General features: G+C 45.7%; 1 protein-coding gene and 1 pseudogene across 2 annotated transcripts in view; both read left to right on the forward strand.

Annotated features, from left to right (window-relative positions):
* Positions 1–3,470: 3,470 nt before the first annotated feature.
* The window catches only part of PHF12 (PHD finger protein 12), a 40,747-nt gene continuing 25,220 nt past the window's right edge, over positions 3,471–18,997 (forward strand). The window contains exons 1-2 of one of the 2 annotated variants that reach the window (XM_004706913.3): positions 3,471–3,647; positions 4,268–4,449. In XM_004706913.3, coding sequence (XP_004706970.1) covers positions 3,582–3,647; positions 4,268–4,449 — 248 coding nt within the window. In that variant the 5' untranslated portion in view covers positions 3,471–3,581. Of the gene's footprint in view, positions 3,648–4,129; positions 4,450–18,997 lie in introns of those variants that run through there. The other variant, XM_045299639.1, reaches the window with a different exon arrangement.
* Positions 15,613–16,520, forward strand: LOC101651983 (annotated as a pseudogene).

The following is an 18,997-nucleotide window of genomic DNA, read 5'->3' on the forward strand; positions in this document are numbered from 1 at the left end:
AGACAGACGCCAGCCATATCCTGAAATAGAATTTTTAAAAAATGTAATATACACAGAATTTTTTATGCGGTGGGAAAAAAAAAAGTAAAACCATTCACAACAGATTAGTAAGCAAGCACAAATAAGCCTGTGCTTACCTTGCTTACTGGGTAATCTGACCCTGCATGAAACACAACCCCAAGAAAGATGGGGTCTGACAGTTCCCATACAAACAATCTAGCTCAGCCCTCCCTTCTCTGAGGACCATGTCTCTGACCCAGAGACACAGACCTCTCTCGCTTTAACTTCTTATTGTGGGTTGGGTGAAGGCTTGTAAAGCGGATAGTCCACTTTACAGTGAACAATTCATACACATCTTGTTCCAACGCATATCCACTACAATCCTCTCAATGCGCCACCACTTAGCCCACTGCCTCCATCTGTTTCCTGGTTCCCATCCTCCTCCTTCGTAACCCTCTGAACTCTGTCCTTGGGTAAATGCTGCCCTTTTGATCCCAAAGGACTCGTTATTCTAATATGGAGAGGGGGTGAGTTCAGTTCCAGATCTGAGAGTGACGAAAGGCCATAGTCTTGGGGGGTCCCTCCAGTCTCTGTCCAACGAGTAAGCCTGGTTTCTCTTTTTTTTTTTTTTTTTTTTAAGGTGTCATAGATGTCTCTTACAAACCAAAGCTGATAGAGGTACATGACAATCTCTTAAAATCTATCACCCTTCCTAGGTACCAAAAGGGTCATCAGAACAGCAGAAGCCTAACACTGCACACACTGGCATCCCTACGCTATCTAATGCACCTTAGTCACGACCCCAGGAGGAGGAAGAGCAGCTCTTCAGAGACAGTTAGCATGGTGTACTGGGCAGTATCCTGGCCTAGGAATCAAAAATTCTATTTCATCCCTAAGTCGGCATCAATCTACTACGTGACCTAGGCAAATGGCCACTCCTCTCTGGACATTTTGAAACAAGGGGGTTAAATCAGATGGTCTCTTTTTTAAAAAAACACTTTTATTGGGGTTCTTACATCTCTTATCACAATCCATACATTCATCCGGTGTGCCAATTAAATTTTCACATATGCCGCCATCATCATTTTCAAAGCATTCTCTTCCCACTTGAGCCCCTGATATCAGCTCCCCATTTCTTCCTCCTCCCTCCCCTGCCCGCCCGCCCTCATGAACCCTAGATAAGTTATAGACTATTTTTTCCATATCTTACATTGTCCTCCATCGCCCATCACCCACTTTTCCATTATTTGTCCCCCTGGGAGGGAGTTCTAGATTGATCCTTGTGATGGATCAGATGGCCTTGTAAACCTTTTCCCATTGCACCATTCTGAGGATGTTAAGTGTGCAGACATGTGTGAACCTCAAAATGGCAGCACCAACGGCACTAAAAGTGATCCCATCAGAAGGCAGAGGGGGAGAAAAATATGGAACAAAATTCAATATCGTTATTTAAAAAAACAAAAACAGGCTTATTGGTTGGATGGAGACTAGTGGGACCTGAAAGACCAAGGTCCTTAGTCATTCTGCAGGTCCGCAAACAAACTCTCCTTTGTAGCTCAATTTTCAGCCAAACAAGACAGGTCTTTAAGGGAAAAGGATAACAATAGTGAGATACACACACTTTAGGATAATCGGCCATTTGAGATCACAAAGGGCAGCAAGGCCAAAGTTCAGAAAGGTTTAAGAAGAAAAAACTGGAAACAGAAAACACAGGAAGTGGGGAAGTGATGTTACATTGAGGGGATTTGTAATCAATGAAATTAAACAAAAAGCATATGACTTGTTGAATGTAAAACTGATGATCTCCTCTGTAAACCTTCATTCAATTCACTATAAAAAGTTTAAAAAATAATAATAGAGGTAAGCTATCGGCCAACAATACCTAGTATCAGATACAATGACCCGGTTCCCTTCTCCACTGCTTCATCCAGTCAGGCTGAGAAAACTGGCAATCACTGTCAGCAGTGCCAATGGCAGGGGCGGGCGCCTACGAGCGAAGCATGAGGTCCCGCCCAGAATTCTAGGTGAGGTCCTCACACTACAAATCCCAGCATGCAGTACTCCAGCATCCTTTCCCAGCAGGCAAATCGCTCTTCCAGGAGCCCATCCTATCATAATGTGCACCGCACGCACTACAGTTCCCACAATCTATCCGAGCTATCGCGATCCTTGCTCCCAAGATGCAACGCGTTCCCGTTCACCCTTTGCCCCCCCCATGCGCAATGCAAATTGGGAATTAAAGTTCCGTTCTGGGTAGGTAGCTGGGCGTTGTCGGCGTTACAAAGTCTCCTTTTTGCAGAGCAGTTCTCAGGAACACTGGTCGAGAGGGTAGTCACGGGCAGGCAGAGGTCTCCATGGCACCATCACCACGCAAGGCAGGGATGCTCGGGCTCAAATCAACAGTCGGGCGCGGGAGGGACCTGGGAACCGCAGCCAGTCAACCCACTACCAGAAGGCCTTTCTTTTCTCTTTACCAATATGGCGGCCTGATCCGGCCGCACCTGAGGCTGAAACCAAGCAGTCTAATACAACGTCCCGAGGCATACTGCTGTCACTGACAGCCCGCCAACTCCAGCCAACACTACACTTCCTTCTGCCTGCTCACCTCAAGAGCGAGGGCACGGTAGCCTACATCCATTACCAAAATGGCGAAAGGAGAAGCATTTTGTGTGTGGGCCAGCGGGTGACAATACGCCTGCGCGGGAGGCAGCTGTGTTGTGGGGCGGGAGGGAAGGCGCCCCAACACGCCTGCGCGGGAACAGCGTCCTGTTGAGCTAGACACAAACACCAATGGATGAAGCGTCCCAGATTCTTGCGGCTGCGCTGTGACCCTTGCGGGCCCTCTTAGACGCCTGCGCAAGACCTCAGGTCCCGCCCTTTTGCCGCTGTACGCTGGCGCAGGGCAGAAAGGCGGGGCTTCGGAGCGCCGGGCAAATGCCAGCGCGGCTGCGCGCTGGGGGGTGCCCCCTCACCGCGGCTGCGCGGGAGCCCGGCCGCCGGCTGTCACTGCGGTTGCGCGCGGCAAGCGGCGATCCCGGGGCGCCTGCGCGGGTGGCTTTGCGGGCGCTCGCGGTAAGTTTGCGCCAAGTGCGCGGCAGCCGGGACGCAGACGGCGGCGGCGGCGAGAGGCGGAGCCCGGGGACCACCCCCCATCACCCTCCCCCCAGTCACCTCACGTACCACAACCTCACCTAACCTCTCATCCCCCCTCCGGTCCCCCCAACCCCGGGATGGCAGCGCCCGCCAGCCTTCCCGGCTGGACCAGCGGTCGCCAGCGCCGGCTTTAGCCTGTGGGACTAGGCCCCGCCGAGGCCTGACCCCTGGAGCCGGGACCCACGGTGCAGCCAGCCACCTAGCCGGGGCTGAGGGGCCGCTCCCCCTCACGGCCCGTGGGGAGGACGCTGTCGTCCCGGGGACTGGGGTCCGGGGGGTGGGGGGGAGCCAGGTCGAGTAAGTCGGGACCGGTGTCGAGGAAAAAGAAGGGGGGTCGGGGTCAGGAGCGCCCCCTCCCCCCGCTTCCCCCCGCCCTCTGGGGTTGGGGGGGGCCGAAGCAGAGAGCGCCCAGCCCGGGAGGTGGATGAATGTGGGAGAAAATGGAGACCAAGACGATCGTGTATGACTTGGACACGTCGGGGGGGCTGATGGAGGTAAGAGTGGCCCTCCTCATCCCATACCCCAGCGTCGAGAGGGAACCTCCGCTCTGCGTCCCACAAAGCCGGCTCTGAGCTCGCAGCGCCTGAGGGATGGGGGGGCACCTTCCTCTCCTAGCTCCCCCCTCCAATCTTTGCAATTCGGGGAGGGGGGGCTTGGCTCAGCCTCCGAGGACGTTGCAACAGTTTCACCTACCCGACGCCCTCGATTCGCTCTCGTTGCACCGGCGGCCTCCCCACCCCCTTCTTGTCGGCCCCTTTGTGCTTCCCCCTTACACGTCCGGGTACCGGGCTTCAGGCCTCTCCAGAGCCGGGGGTTTTGGAGTCCCCCCGCTGTCCATACAAGGAAGTGGCGAGAAGGGAACCGCGCACCCTCTCCCCATCCCCCTACCCAGATCCTCCCCATTTGGAAGGCGCTGTGTTCGTTGTGCTGCTGGAACGCGGTTAGGTGTGCTCCCCCCGGTTCCCGGGGCCGAGAGGTTCTGGGAGCAGCCTGGATGGGAGGAAGAAGGACAAAAGGGGGGAGAGGGGTGGGTGACGGAGAAGCTGCGTTTGGCGGGCGTCGAAGCTCCCGGGAGCTGCGAGTGTGCACACACGCCGTCTGTATGTGTGTGCAGCAAATCCAAGCTCTGCTGGCTCCCCCCAAGACGGACGAGGCGGAGAAGCGGAGTCGGAAGCCGGAGAAGGAGCCCCGGAGAAGCGGCAGGGCCACCAACCACGACAGCTGCGATAGCTGCAAGGAAGGCGGCGATCTCCTGTGCTGCGACCACTGCCCTGCCGCCTTCCACCTCCAGTGCTGGTAAGGGCTGGAGACCCCTTCGCAGTGGACCCCCCACCCCCACCCCCACCCCCCAGCATACCCTCGTCCCCATCCTCCACCCGGCCTGGCCCTGCCGGCCGAAATAACGGCGCTAGCAGCCGCTAGCTGGCTGGGTGCAGGCGCTGGGACTAGCGCCTCCCCGCCCCCAGGTGTCTCCTCTGAACTGGCCGGGTTTTTTTGTTTTGTTTTTTGGCGGTGGGGTGGGGGCAGCATCGTTGGGTCTGGATCCGAGGTTGGGGTTGGGAGGAGTGAGGCGAGCCCCATCTGGGACTGGAAAGCACTGGCTGCTAGCCCAAAGGTCGGCGGTTCGAACCGGCCAGCCGCTGGGCGGGAGGACGATTTGGCAGTCTTGTCTCCTAAAGATGTACAGCCATGGAAACCCTACTGGGCAGTTCTACTCCGCCCTGTTGGGTCGCTAAAAGCCCACTTCGGCCTGGCGGCGACGGGTCGGGCGACGGTGGCAGGGGAAGGAAGGGGAGGAGCTCCGAGCCCCGTGCCGCCGGCCTGCCCGCGCGCCCGCCGCCCTGCACCTCCGGCCCGGCCGCCGCACCTGGGGTCGCGGCACGAAGCCCTCGGGTCGCCCGCGCAGCCTTTGCCCAGACCCTGGCGGCCGGCCGCCTGCAGTGGTGGAGGAAATCATGGAGGGTGTCTCTCGTGCCCGTCTCTTCACTGCCTCTCTGTTTACAATATGGCGACCTGCCTTTAAATTATATTTTTATTCTCAGCGCCATTTTGGCTGAATATATGATTTGCAAATGTTTCCCGGGGAACGGTGGTGGTAGCCCTGGAGCCCTTTCTGCAGAAACTCTTACGGGGTCCGGCAGGGATTCCGCCGCTTTGGTCCCCTTTCTCTGCCACCGCTTGTTCCCGGTGGCCTCTCCGACTGCCTCCCTCCTCCCGCTCCCCTCCCCGCGCGGCGGTCTCTTAGGAAATCGGGCCGGCTTAGACAATTAAAATTGCCCTTGGGCGCCGATTTCACTTCTCCGCTCTGTACGGGCCGGCCCTTCGCAGCCAGATTCTTTGCTGCGGGCCGGGATCTTGAGCAGTGGCTTCGAGAGGGCATTTTTAAGGCGCGGAGCTGGAAAGCTGTGCGCTTTTTCACTACCTACACACACACACACCCCCACCCCCACCCCCGCCTTTGCTGAACGCTAGGGGAGGGGAGGGGAGGGGAGACACGGACGGGAGAGGGAGGCATCTGATCTGGGCTGATCACCCGCTGCTTGATCCTCCTTGGCAGCTCAGCCCAGAACAATCCAGCAAAGAGTTTCAACTTCAACGTCTGCAGGAGAAATCACCTCTGCCCTCCCCCAAATCTCGGTGGCAGCCCTGATTGCTTCTTGATCTGTTGAGACTATTGCTTGAGATAGGCGTTTGTGAGGGAGAAGGGCCAGCGAGGGCGACGTTCTGTTACCGCCGGTTTTGATGTTGGCGTATTTTAATCTGTTTAAGGAGAAAGTGTGCGGGTTGGGGGTAGGGGGTGAATTGCTGTTTTTTCTTAGGCTCTCCACATTTCCGTTCGCATTCCATCTCTTCAACTTGTGAAATAGTGGCTGCTGTATATTTGTACTAATTGCAGGGTTTGGAACACTTATTAGTAGATGACTGATACTGGGCAAATTAAGCCTGTGGTCAGAAGTTATGTAGGAAGTGTCCCATTACCATTCCCAAGATACCTTTGCCCAGGAGGGCATCCCATCTTGGCTTGTAATGTTGCAGGGACAAAAAATGATTATCCTGGAGGAAGCTTTACTGCGGCCTTTAAAATTTTTATTATAAAGTGACTAATACCAGGTAGAAGGGCATGTGGGTTTTAGCCTTTACTTCTTAATAACAGGTAATCTATATGAAGCAAGCATTTCTGGTGAGATTTCCTGTACTTATTGAGCACAGGAGAGATTTGTACCTGGAAACATTGTGTTGTTTACCAATTCTTTCTAGTTTATTTTTAAATTTTTTTAAAATTGTACTTGATATATATCAAAAGACTGAATTAAAGTGTGACTTAATGATTTACTCTCAGAATGAAGTTGGTGTTAACCAATAATGGTGGCTCTCAATCTGAGAATTTGATAAGCTTTGTATTATCTTTAAGGAGCCCTGGTAGCTGCTGACTGCAAGGTCAGCAGTTTGAAACGACTGGCTACTGTGAGGGAGAAAAATAGGGCAGTTCTACATTGCCCCATAGAGTTGCTATGAGTAGGCAGTGACCGCATGGCAGTGAGTTTTTAGTTATCTTTAAATGAGTCCTCAAAACTTGAGTAAGTTTTGGACCACTAACTGCAAGCTTAGGAGTTCAGATCCAGAAGAGAAAGGCATCCTGCTACCTGCTCCCACAAAGATTTACAAAGCTTTGGGAACCGAATAGAGCCCCCGTGAGTTGGAATCAACTCAATGGCAGTGGATGTGGTATTTCATTTTATGTGATCACTAAGGAGCCCTGCTAGCATGGCAAGGTAGGCATTGTGTTGCTAATCACAAGGTCATCAGTTCAAACCCACCAGCTCCTCCTCAGGAGGTCGGATGAGGCATTTTGTTCCTTGAAAGATATGGTCTCAGGAAACCCCTGGGGGCTGTCCTATAGAGTTGTTATGAATTGACCCAATGACACTTGGTTTGGTTTTTGTTATATTCTGTTAATTTCTGTGTAATAAAGCTGAAATTATTTATTAATCTCTGTGTAATAAAGCTAAAATTGTTTATTAGATACCCCAGACATGAAAAAGAGGTGCTGTTGTTTTTTACGCTTTAAAGCCTAACTCCTGAATCCTTTAATTAGATGAGTCTAAATCTTGTCAAGTTATAACAATTAGCAGTTTCACTCTAGCTGCTGGTGAGAGTTCAGTGCTTGCAGACTCTGCATTTCATTGAATGCAAGTTTTTGTTTTGTGTTTGTTTTTTGAGAATATGAATGGGAACTCGTAAGCAGAAATATGAGAATCCTAATAAATGAAGTAGAGTTGTTTTCTCTAATTTCCCCTTTGAAGATAATAGAACTGGATGTACCTTTAATGTATCAGTTATTGTAAAAATCACAAAGCTGGAAGCCTTCTTAATAGGAATTCCCAAAATGAGTTTCATTCACTAAATGAGGTTTATCCCACAAGCTTACCCCATATACTCTTTGCAACATTTGTGGAATTCTTCATTGCTTGCGATCAAAAGGACATCTCAGAAAATTTTGTTGCCTGGGTGTATTTGCATTAATTTATCCCTAGTTAGTGTTTACTTGTGCCATGTGGGAGTGAGATTAGCAGGTTATATTTTCTCATCTCTTTACCTGGCTCTGACTGAATCGTTTAAATAAAGATAGTAATGATATTGTCCCTTACTGCCCCAAAATCTAGAAGAGCTCAAGGCTGCCTTTTAGGATTTCACAATCTACTTTGCCCGCCACTACACCAAACACATCTCTCTCTCTTTTTTTAAATCATTTTATTAGGGGCTCATACAACTCTTATCACAATCCATACATACATCAATTGTGTAAAACGCATTTGTACATTCATTGCCCTCATCATTCTCAAAACATTTCCTCTCCACTTAAGCCCCCGGCACACATATCTCTTAACATAGCATTTGTCCCTATGTCCTGAAATTGTTGCTCTGTATAGCTCTTTTTCAGCTCATCTAAAAGTTCCTTGAGGACAGAGGCTGCCTGGATGATCAGAGGCTCTTGTCCTGTCACAGTATCAATATATAACCCAGGGGGTCCTCAAACTTTTTAAAATAGGGGGCCAGTTCACTGTCCCTCAGACCCGTTGGAGGGCTGGACTATAGTTTTTTTAAAAATACGAACAAATTCCTATGCACACTGCACTTATCTTATTTTGACGTAAAAAAACAAATGGGGCAAAAACACCTGGTGGGCTGGATGAAGTCCTCGGTGGGCTGCATGTCGCCCAAGGGCCTCAGAGGACCCCTGAAACCCATTGCCATCCAGTCGACCCTTTGTAAGGATTCTAAGAGTGTAAAAGCAGATCACTTCATCTTTACCCCAAGGAGTGGCTAGTGAATTTGAACTGCCACCCCTGCAGCAGGCTGTCTAATGCTTACCCAATATATGTTGTTGTTGTTGTTGTTGTTGTTGTTGTTGTTAGGTGCTGTCTTCCAACTCATAGCGACCCCTATGTTTGACAAGAAAACCTCCTGGTCCTGCACCATCCTCAAAATTGTTTTTATATTTGAACCCACTGTTGCTGCCACTGTGTCAATCAGTGATGGAAGGCCTTCTTTCTCTGCCTGTCGTCTTTACCAACCCTGCTCTAGGGACTGGTTTTTCCTGACCACATGTCCAGAGTACCTGAGACATCATCCTTGCCTCTCAGGAGGAGTCTAGCTGTACTTCTTCCAAGAAACATTTGTTTTGTTCTTTTGAGATTCTCAGCACCATAATTCAAATGCGTGGATTTAGGTCTTCCTTACTCAGTGATCAACTATCACATGCATATGAAGCAATCGAAAATACCATGGCTTAAGGGGGGTGGGGGTGGGGGTGGGGGGAACTAAAATACCATGGCTCGGGTCAGGCACACCTAGTCCTCCAAGTGTCATTCTTGCTTTTCTAGCTGTAGTTGCAGTTCTAGTATAGTGGTCCTCCACCTTCCTAATGCCACGACCCTTTCATACAGTTCCTCATGTTGTGATGACCCTCCAACCATCACATTATTTTTGTTGCTACATCATCACTGTAGCTTTGCTAATGTTATGAATCAGGGGATCCTTGTGACAAAGGTTCCTTTAACGCCCCACGCCCCCCAGGGGTTGCAACCCATAGGTTGAGGACCACTGTATCTAGTAGTTGAAGGAACCGATATAAATTGGTAGGTAAAGAGGCTAGTGAGTTTCTTGATATTAATCTTTATGACACCTATTTAGGAATTATGGCATATATGGTTGTCTACCCCAATAGCTATCTGAATTATACTTGGCCACTGTGAAGTCTTTTAAAAGGAAAATGGGCACGGAAAGTGCCTAAAATTGATTGAAGACAGGAAAAGCAAAATGCAGAATGGAATGTACATCACAGTCCTTTTTGTGAAAAACCTCCCCAAGTCTCATATATACAGAATGACACTGTCAAAGCCTTGAAGGTGGAGATTGACAATGCAAAAAATAAAAAATTAAATAAAAGAAAAAAGAAAATGCACAGTTGCAATGCTATGGTCTCCCCTCAAAGCTCTGGAGAGATGTCTTTGAAGGCAGCCTGCCTCACAGTGAACAGCAGTGTTTCAGAACATTCTGGGCAAACTTTGCCCCTTGGGCTTCATGACATAGCCATAGTGCCCAGGATCTTTTTCTAAGACAGGCTCCGGGAGGAAATGATTGATCAAATAACACTTTCGTCTTGCCTTCTCTCAGTGGCTAGCGCTCTCTTTTTGGAACAGCGATGGCTCCCCAGTTACAGACGTGATAGCCCTATACCGGCTTATCTGTAATGATCCTCGGTGTGAAGGAATGAGTTGTCCTGTCCTCGGTACCATGACCTCACTGAAGAATTAAACTTAAGGAGCTGGTGTCTTCGAATTTGTTTAAGTGACAGTGTAAATGTTTTATCCCAGTTGAACTGGCTTATCAATTAGTCAGAGTGGTAGTGGGGGCGTTACTAAGCCCACACGCCTGGAGAATTGGAAAAAGATATGTTTGTAAGTGTTCGATGTTGAATGGGATCTCCATCATGTCATGCCATAAATTGAGTTTTCTGAAAATTGTGGCCTCTGTGGTTTGGCCTCTAAAAATGGGTACAAAACTAGAATAACAGGTGGAGTTTCAGTTGCCACTGCCTCCTCATTCTGTTTGAAATGGGTGGATTGCAGTCAACTGATAAAGCCAGGACCACAGTGCATCAGTAATGAGACGACTAGAAATTGGCAGCGTTCCTCTGGTTGCTTTCTCATGGTATTTTGCTCCAAGCCAACTGAGGGACCAAAGCTGTTTGATTGAGTAGTGCACTACCTCAGCAGACCTCAGCATGGTCGCTTCCTGTCAGACAGATTTCTGTAGCATTTGCCTCCGCATGTTATATTTGGAATCGTTGGCTGGCTTTCCTCTATCTGGTGTTGGCAGCAAGATCCAAAATGAGGTTTTCGAAGAATGAGAGTAAAAAGTCTCTGTGCACAGGCACAACTAAGCCCAGCTTGGAGTTTTGCATATTTAATTTTCAGTGAGTCATACCAAGAAAGGTTTCACACATAGAGTAGAAAAGTGCTTTGCAGAAGATCTTTGCTGTTGTGAACTTTGGAAGGTGTGACTTTTTTGTTGTTGTGTTTGGCTGCGTGGGTATCATGAGAATGATAGTGGGCAGGTGCTGAGTTAAAGTATATTGATGTTACTACCCTGTGAGTCTGTTGTGTCTGAAGCTGAGTCCCTTCCCTCACTCTGCCCTCTCAATAATAAAGCGATTCAACAATAAATAAACCTAGTTTGGTATGCGATTTTTTTTTTAATGTTTGTTTTATATACTTACTGTTTTTGCATTTATTGTGTTTCATTGGATTTTGAATGCATAATACTATTTTAAATTATCTACCCAAATATTGAGGTCCTGTAACCTTCAACTTCAGATTAAGTTCAGATGCATCTTAAAATTATGTGGGGGGAGAGAGGGGAAAAAGAGGAGCTGATACCAAGGGCTCAAATAGAAAGTAAATGTTTAGAAAATGATGATGGCAGCACATGTACAAATGATGTATGGCATGTTATAAGAGCCCCCAATAAAATGATTTAAAACAAACAAAAAAAAACTAAGTGGGGCTGAGGGACTAATGAGATAAAAATTCTTTACTTCCAAGACAGAGGATACTCATTATTTTAAAATAGAACAACATTTTGTATGAGTTGTTTACTTCCAACATGTTTAAGATCCAAATGGCTTGGAAACGTCAGCAACAGTCAGTAGAAAAGGAGGTAATAACTCCTGAGAGATGACAGTTATTGTGTAACTTAAGGCAGGTACTTAGTGTACTGAGGAAGGAAATTCTTCATTCTGAGCCCATCTAAAAAAGTAATAAAAGGTTCAATGTTGCCATCTATATGTTTTCTTCCCTTGCTATTTTAATGTTTTTATGGTAGCATTATTGAAGTAAAATGCACATGCCATAGTTTATGTATTTAAAATGTATAATTCAGTGGCATCTATTGTACTCAGTTCTGCAACCAATACAATCAACTTAAGAACATTTTCATCACCCTGAAAAGAAACCCCCAATAAGATCTAGAAATACATAGTAGTGATGGTTACACAAATGTAAATATAATTAACTCCACTGATTTATTCACCCAAAAGTGGTTAGATTGATAAATTTTGTTATATATATAATTAACTCCACTGATTTATTCACCCAAAAGTGGTTAGATTGATAAATTTTGTTATATACATTTTACTAAGTTAAAAACAATAAAAAGTATACCTTTTGGTAACTATTCTCTATTTCCCTCAGCCCAAGGGTACACGCACCAAGCTACTTTTTGTCCAGGGATTTGCCTGTTCTGGGCATTCCACATAAATGGAATCATACCATATGGAGTCTTTGTTTATTTCACTTCAAGATTCATCCATATTGTTGTATGATTCAGTATACCCTTTTAATGGCAGAGTTGACTCCACTGTGAGGATAATAACACTTAGATATCCATTATCAGGAGAAAGACGGCGTTCTACTCCATAAACAGTAAACCGTCTCAGAAACTCAAAGGGGCAGGTCTACCCTGTCCTATACATTTGATCTTTATGAGCCCACATAGACTCGATGGCAGTGAGTTTGGGTTCAGTTTGGTTTATCCATTAATCAGTTTATGGACATATATTTCCACTTTTTACTATTTTGATTAATGCTGCTATGTACAATTTTTTGTGTGGGCATAGGTTTTGATTTTCTTGGGTATGAGTAGAATTGCTGGGTCACGTAACATTCTACGTTTTAACCTTTTGAGGAGCTGCCAGACTGTTTTCCAAGTGGCAACACCATTTGACATCCCCACCAGTAGTGCATGAGGGCTCATATTTTCCATGTCCTCTCTCACACATTTTATCTATGTTTTATTTTATGTCTAGTTAGTGGGAAGTAGTATCTCATTGTGGTTTTGATTTGCATTTTCCTTATGGCTAATGAAGTTGAGTATTTTCTCATGTGCTTATTGGCTTTATTTATTTATCTATTTATTTGCCCCAGAGAAATGTCTGTTCAGAGCCTTTGTTTTTAATAGGATTCTATGTTGTATTAATTATTGAATTGTAAGAATCCTTTATATATTCTAATACAAGTTTCTTATCAGATAGACCATTTGCAAATATTTTTCTCCTTCTGTGGGTTATCTAACTTCCCCTGTCTTTTCTTTTGAGTTTCACCTAGGAAAAAAGTGTTTGATTTAAGTGCGCCTTAATGTTTGTGCTGTACTGTATGTGATGGCAGTAAATGGTTTCTTTTGTAAGATCCAGGCAAGACGTGCACCTCAGTAGAGAGAACTGTATGATTTGGTGTGCTGCTGTTTGCAGTGACTCTGAATGACTCTGCCTGGCCAAGAAGACAACAAAGTAAAGCTTGTCTCTAGGCAGTATGCCCACCTGGCACCCACCAGCCACAACAGAAGATGTTTGTGTGGGGTACCTCATAGTTGGAGGTTCATAGTTTACGAAGGAAGTTTTTAATTGCCCTAGTTTAATGGGTACCAGCTCGGGACAGAAATAACTCCAGATGAATTAATAAGCTGTCTTTTGAACCCAGCTTAACAAGAAGAAAAGGTTGTTAAGGCACTGTATTGAGTTTACCTCTTTGTATGCTTCTTTATGTAGGCTTAGATAGCGGTAAATAGAGTGCAGCGAATATTTGCCTGGAGGTTTTTATACAGCTCATAAAAAGAAATCATCTGCTTTGATGCTCCCAAGAGGATTTTTGCTACCGAGAATGCAAATGTCCCTCTTCATAACAGAAATAGGTGTACCATTCTCCTATAGGTGACAAGCAGTTGAAAGGAAATAACGCTGATTATTACTTGGTTTTGGCTATGGGTAAGAGTGTTGAAATCCAACCTTTGTTGTCCCATCCCAACACATACACAAGTTTCTTGCATATGTGATTAAGCAGGCCACCCTGACAGAAGTTTCTGATTAGGGCTATCAGTCTTAATGCAGCACAGAAACTAAACTCACAGCCATTGAGTCGTTTCAGACTGATGGAAACCCTATAGGACAGAGTCGAACTGCCCCTGTGGGTTTCTGAAGAAGTTACTTTTTATAGGAGCAGACCCATGGAGCAGATGATGGAGTCGAACTGATGACCTTGCTTAACTAGCAATCTAAATGGTAATCTACTACACCGCCAGAGCTCTTTAATGCATCCCACCTCCACTGGGCTCTTCCTTGACTTAGGCACCAGGGAGTAGAGCGTGGCTAGCTGCATTGCCATTCAGTGAGTGACACTCAACAAGAGCACCTCTACGTAATGCGAGCCTCCCTAGAGGCAGGACAGGAGGCAGTCTGTGCCCCTGCCAGCTTCCTGAAAGAGGAGGACATTGTATTCAGAGCAAGCCCTAGACTACATTTCAAAAAGGCACTTTGGTGTTGCAGATTTGTCACTGTGCCCAGGACACATGCACAGGTCACTAGCTTACTGTTTTTTCCCATGGCTTGAGAGCAGTTAAGAAGAATGAGGTGACTCTTTTTCTGCTTGCTATTTCCAGATAGTGCAATCCTCATCCTTTAACTCAAACGTGATTTCTAAGTCTGGGTTTCAGCAAAGAAGACTGAAGAGGCTTTCAGCACAGTAGTCTGCAAAGCACATGCTGAAGGTACCGTAAACACTGATGAAGGAAGGGATCATCCATCAGACCCACCAGCACGGGCAAAGCTGGTTACTACAGCAAGCACATTGCTAGTACACCTTGCATATTGGGGGATTTTTCTAATTAAGTGAAAACTTGGCTGGCCCAGCCTTTCTTTCCCTTTCACTCTCATTGTTCTAACTGCTCAGGAAACTTCTTGGAAGCCAGAGCCTGGCCCATATACTCTGCTCACTGCTGTGTAATAATACCTAGCGGTATAACAAATGAGAAACATGCAAGATAAACACTGGTTGGGGAACTGAAGTGAGGTCTGGCTTATTCCAAGTGGATGGTGCCTTTGTTAGCACAAATACAAGGTGCCCATTACTTCCCCCCGATGACTTTGAATTTCCTGTGTGTGGTGGCTTTGGTATTCCATTTTTGCTTTTCCCCTGTTTTTTGACAGATTGTACCAGGAGATGGTACCCAGGGTTGAATGGACAAAAGGTTAAGAGTGGCAGGCAGGTAAGGAGAAACTCCAGGCCTGAACCTAGCATCAATCTTTCCCACAGATCCAGGCTCAGCATGAGTCTCATTTTGAAATAAGCTTAAGTGAGCCAGAAAGGGTTCTCAGTGGGGTTTGAATTTAACAGTAGGCCAAAGACATCCCATTACCTCCAGGCCAGGCAGGAGTGGGACAACCTGTCCTAATGACTGGCAGTGTTGAATTCCAGGTGGGACCACGTTTGTGGCGCAGTGCACACACAGCTGCAGGCCCAGCAGTGGCCCTTCAAGGGGCATTGAGTATTCTTTTTCTCCTGTGTGCATTTGTGCAGAGAAACCAGTGAAATTCACAGAACCACCATGAGCGTGAATGTGGACAGGTCTCTGTTACAAAAGTGGGTGGGCGGAGTCACTCTGGCTTTTCTCTCCAGCAACCCTTCTCTGCTGTGATGAGCCTGGAGCTTTTTCAATGCTCAGATTCACTGAACTTATCGGATGGAGTCCTGCTGATCCTTGGTTTAGGGAAACCCTCCAGTGAACTTCCAGTGGACAGTCATCCACTATTGGTCAGGAGACAATGCAAAAATTATACTCCATTAATCTTAGTAAATCCTAAGGAGTGCCTAAAGCTATAACTCTTCATAATTCTGTGTCTAGGTTGACTATATGTAACTTTTCCCGGATCTTGCATGCCATTATTTGAAAGGGCTTCTTCAATCCCGGCAGGCGGTGCTCGCGTGACAGGGTTTGAATGGCTGTGAGTGGGGCTCGGCCGGGAGCCCAGGGACTCTCTAGTCTAGGCAAATGCAAGCAGTTTCTCAAGCGGTAGGGCTGGACTGAAGCACCAAGGTACCACGAGGCGCTGGTATTTAAGAGATTATGGCATCTGAAACCCACAATGTTAAAAAAAAACGGAACTTTTGTAACGGAACTGAGGATCATTCCATTTATCTTCCCAGAAAAAGGAACACTAATTTCACTAATAAGAACATGTAGGAGGTTAAGAAATCTCAAAAACAATCAGCTGCTTACATAAATAGAACAGTTGGACTAGCTGTGAAGAGCCCAGATAAACTCCGTAAGGCAATCTGTTACAGAAAGAAAGTTCATCGTCCTCTCCCCAGTCATTGTTACAGAAAGAAACAGGCCCCTATGTGTGGGGGCTGTGTCATGGCAACTGAAATGAACTGGCTTGTGCAGGCCACCGACCTGACAAATTACACCGTGATAGTCGAACATATTTGATCAGCTCCGGTGATTCTGGTGCTTCACGGACAGAAGGCCCATCATCAAAATATAGTGGCGTTGTTTTCTGAGGTTTCTCAGGACCATAGAACATTGGCACAAGTTTTGTTCAGAAATTTGAGGTTGAATGTAGCTTTAACCATCTGGAGGAAGGGAAGTATAGTGAACTTGTAGCCTATTCGGTGAGGATAGAAGATCTTGGGGTTGTGGTAGACTGCCTTCCTGTGCTCACCAATAGTTTGCAGGAAGAAAAACAATACATCTCACTTGGCTGCTGTGTAGACTTGTTGCCTCTAGTAAAGTCACTACTTAAAAGCAAATTTGAAGAGTATGTAATAGTTGGTTTAAACTGGTTTCAAGCAGTTATAAAAAGGTGGTGGTCAGACTATCATCCAAAACAAATTTAAAATGATGGAAATATTCTGATTTTAAAACAACAGTTAAGTGGGTTATGGGAACAGGAAAACCATCTGACTTTGGTTCCAGGATACACTGGTAATATAGCTAAGGATGTAGTTGCTTATTTATTACAATTGCATTGAGAAGTTTCCCCTGCTAAAGAATATGTGGTTCAGAACATCCCAGGACTATATATATCTTCTGAAAACTTTGAACTATGGAAGGAATAAAAAACATTTTTTTCTTTTAAAAAGTCACACAATGAAACCACTAATGAAATCCTAACAATCTACTTCACATTGAAGTGGGGAAATATCTCAAAGGAGCAGCTTCAACTTCAGTGAGGTGAAAGTGCACTATGAAGATTGTTGGCCATTGCTGCATTTGGAATTTATATGTTTAAGAACTACTGGATCTTAATGCACTCCTGCATATTGCATAGTATAACTTATACTATATGGAAAAATAACAAAGGACTTAATACTAGGAACCTCAAAGACCAATCATCATGAATTTTCTTAAGATTGTGTTTTATAAGAGTACACTTAAATGTGTGCAGCTATTTTCTTACATTGAAAAGACAAAGTTTAAAACATCATAGCAAATAATACTAAATTTTCGTTCACACTGAGATACTACTGTGTATGCAAAATGCCTTAATTATTCATAAGCCAATATGTTAAAATACCAATATCTGGGTTTTTTTTAAAAAGAAAAGCAACCATGCTTTTGACATGTTAAAATCATGGAATTAAATCACAGGTTTACATTCATGTCGAATGTTGTGGAAACCTACTTCGCATCATTTTTAAAACGAGAATATTTTTAGTATCTCTGATTTTCTTTTTGTCAAAATCATCATGGCATGTATGTATGTGTTATACCTATACTAAAATAAAAAAAATGAATATGTATTTGTATAAATGCGTAACTGGAAATGCTGGAGTTAGCTAATTTATGTTCACTTTTTGTTTTATATGGATTTCTAATATTTTCAGTTCTGTATCATTTAAGTGTCTTTCATTGGAGTAAATTCACTAAATATTTCTTTTTTAAAAAAAAAAGGGAGCCTCTTCAAAGCAGAGAGAATCCTGCCACTAATTCTTACCTTTATTTTGGTTTTGTCTGTCACAAAAGACACTTAGCCATTCTAAGTTTGCAACTATCATACCAAAGGAAATGCCTCATTCTTTGCTATCAGACATCTTTGACTGCAGGCTGTGGTGTTAGGGGTGGTGTCAAAGTAAGCTGTATGTTAAAAATATCTGTAGTTTATCTGAGGATGGCAAAGGACTTATAGCCAAGGCTTGCATGCTTGCTGCATTTCTTCAGCTCTTACTATTTGTGTGCACACACTGAAGCCTTCAGGGTGATCATTCTTTGGTTAAGGACCGTCTTAGAGAAATGTGGGCCAAAGGGGAAAACCCTGGCTATCCCTGAGAAATATGTTCAGCTCCTAAATTGGGTCATTGGGGGTATGACTATAAGACTTCGGACGCCGGAATCAGCACTGAGCCATGACATCCAACCACCCACGATAGTACAGTTTGACAACATACTCGGAATATTTCAGCCATGTAGGACGGGGAGCTTTGAGGTTGGTGAGTAGAACGCAGGCGCTGTGACAGGGTTAGTGGTAACAGAACGCTAGAATGTGCCCTGTGCAGTTTGGGCCCTATTTTCCCTGCTTTAAAAAAAAAAAAAAAGACTGGGGGAAAGTGAAGGGAAATGAAACAGAAAGCCCTTACTTAGGGAAAAACATTTGGGTCTTAAGCTCTCTAGATTTAGTGTGGTTTCAAATAAAGACATTAATGTTAGTGTTGTTTTCCCCAGAGACAGCATAGAATTTTAGGTCCAATGTTTATAAACTGACCGACTTTCCCTAAGCTGTATCTGCGAGAACATCACTTGCTGTGTAATAGCATGCAGTTTTCTATACCTCTGAGACTTTTCTGGAATGCAGTTATAATTGTTGAGCCAGCCTTTCAGTGGAACATCCCTTAGCAGTGTTTAGAGAGCTGAGGCCAGAATGGTCATGTTTTCCAAAGCAGATGGGTCCCAACATCTCTTAGGAAATGAATGAATAAAGCCCTTTTAATATATGTAGCCAGTCAGTTTTCCATTGTGGAGAACCCAGGATTGCAAGAATTGCCAAACCAGGCCAGCACTCGGTCAGTCCTGTGACACTTAGGCTCAGCTGGTAAAGAAGCTAGCTGAGACAAACACCTGGTATGTTGGTGCTCTGCTCTTCCCCCCTTGCCAAGCACTCACTGTGCCGCTCTTCTCCAGGTGCCCTTCTGTGGGAGGATGCCGTAACCCAGCTCGACAGAGCAGGCAGTAAAATTCAGGGGCACAGACAGCCAGTTATGAAGGATTGTGTGGAAGTGACGCAACTAGCTAACTTCTCAATGGGGCATTTGTAATGGCATGGCACGGCATTGGTTTCCTTGTTAATACTGCCACTGAGGCTGTGCGTTAAAACAAAACAACGGCAGCAGACCTTGTACTTTTTATGTATTTGGTGGCATTAGCTGTATTGGAGTCAGTAGTTCAGACGAAGGAAGGTGAGGTTCAAGGACCCCTGTGAACTTTCATCTTTCAATATGGCCATCTCTCTGCC

This window comes from Echinops telfairi, unplaced genomic scaffold (genome assembly GCF_000313985.2).
Source record: "Echinops telfairi isolate 266 unplaced genomic scaffold, ASM31398v2 ScPeMD7_7458;HRSCAF=8496, whole genome shotgun sequence".
In the NCBI taxonomy this organism is placed as follows: Eukaryota; Metazoa; Chordata; class Mammalia; order Afrosoricida; family Tenrecidae; genus Echinops; species Echinops telfairi.